The sequence below is a fragment of the Orycteropus afer genome, unplaced genomic scaffold (genome assembly GCF_000298275.1).
Source record: "Orycteropus afer afer isolate SDZICR_OR568_19922 unplaced genomic scaffold, OryAfe1.0 scaffold00029, whole genome shotgun sequence".
Taxonomy (NCBI): domain Eukaryota; kingdom Metazoa; phylum Chordata; class Mammalia; order Tubulidentata; family Orycteropodidae; genus Orycteropus; species Orycteropus afer.
The window spans coordinates 657,337-663,463 of record NW_006921616.1 but is presented as its reverse complement, the minus strand read 5'-3'; the positions used below and the strand labels follow the sequence as shown (position 1 = coordinate 663,463).

The following is a 6,127-nucleotide window of genomic DNA, read 5'->3' as shown; positions in this document are numbered from 1 at the left end:
TAGGAAAAAAAGTAGCAAGGGACATGTCTGAAATTTTCCTTTGGAGTGGAAGTACAGACAAGGAAATCCAACTTGTATTGCTAATGGGGAGTGGGGGGTGGTCAAAGTTAGGACACACTGTGAAGATAATTTTCCCAAGTACGTGCTTTCCTTTTGCTATTAGTAATGTTTTATTTGTCCCCACATTCATTCTCAGAATTACTCTTTTTGTTTCTCCCTCTGTCTTCATGGTCTAATCCCTCCATGTACTCACCCCAGCTCTCTTCTGCAGGCATGAGTCTGTACAATTTCCTAAGGCAGTGGTAGCTTGTTTTCTTGTTACCTGTACAAGTTACACATCAGTAATTCTTACCTTGATCAGCCCTAAAAGTACTTCCAACCCAGAGCCTTTTTATTTGATCTGGTTCAAGATCATACATCTTGGGAACTGAAAGCAAACGCTTGAGACTCTGACCAGTAAGGGAAATGGTGTTATCACCCATGTAGCAATTTTACATGCTTGCTGATAACCCTGAGATAGAAAGAATAATCTTCCTTGAGAATAATAGCACTAGACTCAGGTCCTCGGTGCACTCTCAGCCCATACAATGATTTTCATTCATTGTGACAGTACAGAGAGAAAGCAGTGAGCTGTGGGAAGGGAGAAAATGCTGGGGTGGGTAGTTTCCATTCACACTATAATGGAAGAAAAATAACAACCAAGTTAGGTTTTGCTGGAATGTAACATATCCACAGCTTTATCACTCTGGAGGCACATTTTGACATAATAACAAACTACTGAGAAAGAATCACTTTTATCTAGGTCAGAATGACAGACTCCCAAGTGTTAGAGTGCTTTGGGGAACTACAGTTTGAAATAGCAGGAAGAAGACTAGAATCTGTACAGAGATTTTCGTCAAGTATTGACATTGCTAATAGTTCCCATCCACTGCATTGTAATTACTCCACTGGCTTATAATGGCATAGCATTTTCATTCCAGAGCCTACCAGAATAAAATAAACCACAATTTCATGACGACTATATTTATAAGATGCAGATGGCAAAGGAAACAGATGCCTCTGACATCATCTCCCATTTGCCTTTAACTTTTGCAGACACTGGCAGTCTATCTGTAAACTCATTCAAAAGGATGCAGGATAGTCAGGCAGTTTTCCAATTCTGTTGCCAGTCTGAAAAAACACAGGCAGCAGTGGTACTTCCTTTGGAGTGGTACAGTGATAATTCCACAAAAAAGAAATTTGATCCTAAATCTGTGTCAGGCTTTAATGCAAAATTAATCATCAGGGGGAAAAAATTCCCCTACAAATATTTAGCAATTATTAACTATTGTTTTGCTTGATAAGAGACAGGATAGGGGCCAAGTAGCATGATGATGAACAGCTGTGGCTTCAGGGAGGCAAAGAATCGAAAGGAAAGTTTTGAACATGCAACCACATCTAAAATAACTAAAATAATCTACCAGGCCTTGGTACCCAAACTAGCCCAAGATGTATTTCCTTATTATTTCTAAGTTTTTTTTTTTAATGAAGGGGGCTCTTAAGGTCAGTGTTTCTGACCTCGATAAAACATGTCCATTCTATATTTCCATTGTATTTCTGAAAAGGAATCCTGTAATTTTGATAGGAGCTTTTGACATTTTTGCAGTGGTATCACTACTGAATATTACACAGAATAAAAGCTTTTTGTGTGTGTGTGTGCACGATAAATACATTAGAAGACCTTTTTTTAAAAAAGATAAGGATCTTTTGTAGTCTATCTTGAAAGCAAAAGATGCTTGGGTAAAGCAGCAACTGCAAGGCCTTTAGCAGTGTTTGAGGTCCCAAGATAAATTAGCAGTTACAGATGAAGAGTTAAGACAAAAACCTTTAAAATCTTTCCATCTCCCCTGACCCCTGTGATATAATTTCATCTACACCTCTGTAGCAGAAATATCTAGCAGAAAAAGTTCCAAAAGCAGAGACAAGGAAAGTGGCGAGATAAAAATAAATCATGCTAGGCCAAATATGGTGTCTATTTTTAAAATAATCTTTCTGTTCAAGTAACTGACTAAACACACACACACACACACACACACACACAGTACAAGAATAAACAAACTCCTCTAATTCATATCCACAAATTGGGTTGGAAAGCATTAGTGCAAATTTCTGCTGACCTGCAGCATTTAGTCCATAAACTTTGGATATCCTAGGCGATCCATCAATGTCCAGCAGATGTTTTCAATCAGTTTAATTTCATCTCTTGGTAGGTTTTGTTTCCAAACATTAATATTAGTTGGTGATATTTCCCCTTCATAAGGAAGGTAAAAAAGGTTTGTGGAGGTGGCAAACAATATTTGGTTTAAACTAGCAGGAGACAAAGGAATTCCAAGAAAGGCAAAAATTCTTTCAGTGGTTTTCTGAGGAAAATGCACAATATCTTCAAACTTGACCAGCTGGTAGCTGGTAGGCAGCAAATCTGTATTTATTCTCAGGGCTGCTGCTGTGTTTGCTAGCCAGAGATGAGACAACAAGGAGACTGCATTAGGTCTGGATTTTGTTAATTCTTTCCTTAATGATTCATATTCAAAAGCATAGCCAGAGTTTAAGTTACATTTGCCTTTCCCACCCTCTATCTTAAACAGTTTAGCTAAGTGCACTGGCACATTCTTCAAGGAGTAGAGGCTTGGTTTACTGCTGTATAACACTGAATAAATCCATGCCCGAGGGTCCCTTACTACATACAGTGCCTTCAGTGAAGCTCCTAAAACTTCTTGAAAAAAATGAAGCTTTAATGTCCAACTCCCACTGCTTAAACTAAGCACAGGTCGTGCACTTGGGTAAGAGACCAGGTGTCTCCTTAAAGCCCTAATATATTCAGCATCTCTATCAAAGGTCCCTTTCATTCTACTTCTTTGTTCCTGCAAAGACTCTCTCCTTTTCAATTTTCTTTTTTTGTCTTTATTTGTTGTAAAATATTGAGCCAGTTTTCCCCTACTGGGTTCATGCAGATGGATGTTTTGCAAATGTAGTTTTGTGTCTTGGACTAAGGACTGCAACCATCCTCGGAGTAAACGAAAATGACCACTGCGGATATCTGACACCTTCCATTCACAGGCATCTACAAATGAGTCAATCTCAAATTCAGTTTCAGGGATATCAATGTAGGCTGTCGGGACCCTGATGTAGAGAAAATCGCTACTGTTGAAAAAAAGTTGTTTGAGAATTTCTGCTCCTGAACCAGGAAGTGAGGTAATGACAACATCGGGAAGACTGACTTGGTGCTCTTCAGATGACAAGGTCTTCTTGCTTGCCTTGGCCTCTGTCCTTGTCCATTTAGCACAGATGGGCTGAGTGCAAGTGCTCCACACATCCAGCAGCTCAATAAACCACAAAGCAATAACAAGGATTAGTATCCACCGCATCAGCTTTCTGAAAGAAATGTAAAACTGCCACTGAAAAGCTAAAATCACCAGACTAACACAAAGAATTAATCCAACTGCTATATTAAATTTAAATCCAAAGGGAAAAATAACTCTATCACGTCTTACAGGCTTTACTATTGCTTGTGTGCCCAAACCAAATCGGGTGATTTGGCCTTGATCAGCCACATTGGCATAGCCACCAAATCCCAGGTAACTGAACCTAGTCTTCAGGTTATGGTAGTCAGTTACAATGGAAACAACATGTTCACTATTATTAACATTGAGAGAAATTTGAAGTCCAGACTTGGAATTGTCAATAAATTTGCAGCTCGAAAGATTAACATATGGTCCATAAAAGATATATGCAATCCTCATGACTGTAGATTCCATTGGAAATGTAACATTAACAAATTGGGTCCATCGTTTTTTAAATTCAGCAGCTTGTTCTGCTTCCTGGATACCAGCTATAGGACTATTGCCACGATGATCAAACCAAAACATTTTGTAGTGTGCATCCCACACATCCATCATAGCGCCATTATACTTGTTCATAAACCTATATGGGATGTATTTAAAATCAATATCCAGATTATGAAAGAAGGCACTGACAGAATTTATTGGGGAATCTTCTTGCTTCTCAATGTGATCAACAACCAGCAAAGTTTGGGAATTTAAGAGAAGCAAAGCACGATATACACTTTTTAGTTTCATTGCTGAAGAATAAGCAGACACTGCTTCCCCACTCACAAACATCATCTCCCCATGTTGAGAAGCAGTGATGATTTCCCCAGCTGCGTCACCAACCTCCTCACCAGTCCACCTGAGCCACTGTGCACATTCTCCTAGCTGACCTTCCCAGGGTTTATTACATTGGCTCGAGGGTGATGGAGCAAACACTAACACATTGTTAAGATGACTCAACTTGGGACCATAAAGAGCTTCAGAAACAAAGACTTGCCCATTTGGGGCAAAAGTAAATGAGTTCTGATCTGGATGTTCATGTCCTGGGTTAAAGCTTCTCCATCCGTCTATCCAGGAGTATGGCTGAAAGTGAACGATGTCATATACAGCCCTCCCTCCCAGTTTACCAGATTTAAAAGACACAAAGGTATTGGTCTGTGTATTTGGCAACCCAGCTCCGTAAGTAACAACACCCCAGTTTGGGAATGTGTGCAATTTTGCAGTACCATATTCAGCAGGAGGCTGTGGAGTTAGTTGGGGATCATACCAAATGTATTCAGTATGAAGAGTACTCCATCTTTGTGCAGTGGAGGGAACCATTGGTCCATCTTTAGGTCGGTGCTTTCGAATTTGCTGGGCTAACCAGTTTCCAGCTCCATTCCTTAAGATGAACTTATCCAAGAAAACTAACTGGCTTTCTGGACCATAAAACCAATTATAATTGGAATCTGCTATACCCACAGTTCTTTGGAAGCCTGGTAAAAGGGTAGCATAATAGAACCAAAAGTGCATTTTTAACCAGTTATTATCCAAGTTATTGATATTAAAATGGCGCTGGGCCAGAAAAACATACTGTGTTACTGATTTAGATGTGTAGCTTCCATAGGCCACACCTTCATCCAAAGAGCCATCAACAATATGATTCAATAGAAACATTGTCTTTTCCATCACATCTACTACAATCTGTTTCCATATATTTGCTTTAGATCCTTTATCTGTCCCAGTCACCAAGGCCCCAGTGAGTAATGCTATCATATTAGTAGCTTGGTGGTTATGGAGAAGTTGTTTGCCCCATGAGCGGACCTTGGAGTACTCATACATTTCCTCAGTAATAACCCATATTTTTTCCAGGTATTTTTGTCTTCGGTGATTATCTAATAAGTTATATAAAAAGTCAAAGGCAGTGGCAAAACCTGTTAAGGAATGGCCAACTGGAACCTCATCCCCTGGTGCATTCTCAACTAGCCAGTCCTTGTAGCCCACCATCCTGTCCATATATTCCAAGACAAATTCAAAGGCAACTTTGTCTTCTGGGCATAATAAACAGTACAATGCTAATGGAGGCAGATTGTTGCCATAAATTTCATTCCACTTGGCAGCAAAATCAGCATGCTTGGGTGGAGGTAGGTAGTATGTCGGATTGGACAGCATAACTGTCACTGCACTTCTGATAGCTCTAAAAAGATGCAAATGGCTTGTGTGAGACTTCTGTCTCATTACTTGGATTTCTCCAGCATCAAAATACAAACTTGGATGAAGCATATTTTTCTTCAGCTTTTGGCTAGGTCTGAAATCTTGTACTTTCTGTGTCTTAAACTGTTCTATCTGATCTGTGAAAACTGCCCATTCAGAGTAATTGCTCACAGACTCTTCAAAAGTAGAGAAACCAAACATCATTAATGCTAAAAATAAGAAATGTCCTGTAAACATTAACGCCATGATCCATCAGGGAGTTCTTTTCCTTAGGCATACATGTCAAACACAGTGCTCAATGTGTTTCCCATCTGGTTAGTAAAAACTATACATTTAAGGCCTTGATAAAACAAATCATCTATGCTGTGAAATCCAGCTGATACTCGGCTCATTCAAATCAAGTGCAGTTGCCAAAAAGAGAAACTTGTATCAGACATCTGTGTCCTTGACACAGTTTTGCTTCCAATACAATTTCAAAGAATGTTAAAATCTCCAATTTTTCCGTAATATACAAGGAACATTAGTACGACAGTCAAATGTACTATGAATTCAGCATTTACTTCCTTTAC

General features: G+C 39.3%; 1 protein-coding gene across 1 annotated transcript; it reads right to left on the bottom strand.

Moving 5' to 3' along the window:
• Positions 1-2,165: 2,165 nt before the first annotated feature.
• DSEL (dermatan sulfate epimerase like) lies at positions 2,166-5,804 on the bottom strand. The gene has a single exon (XM_007935483.2). The coding sequence runs from the start codon at positions 5,802-5,804 to the stop codon at positions 2,166-2,168; it is 3,639 nt and encodes a 1,212-aa protein (XP_007933674.1).
• Positions 5,805-6,127: the final 323 nt, after the last annotated feature.

Coding starts and splice junctions, on each gene's coding strand:
- DSEL (XM_007935483.2), bottom strand. CDS start 5,804: ATGGCGTTAATGTTTACAGGACATTTCTTATTTTTAGCATTAATGATG.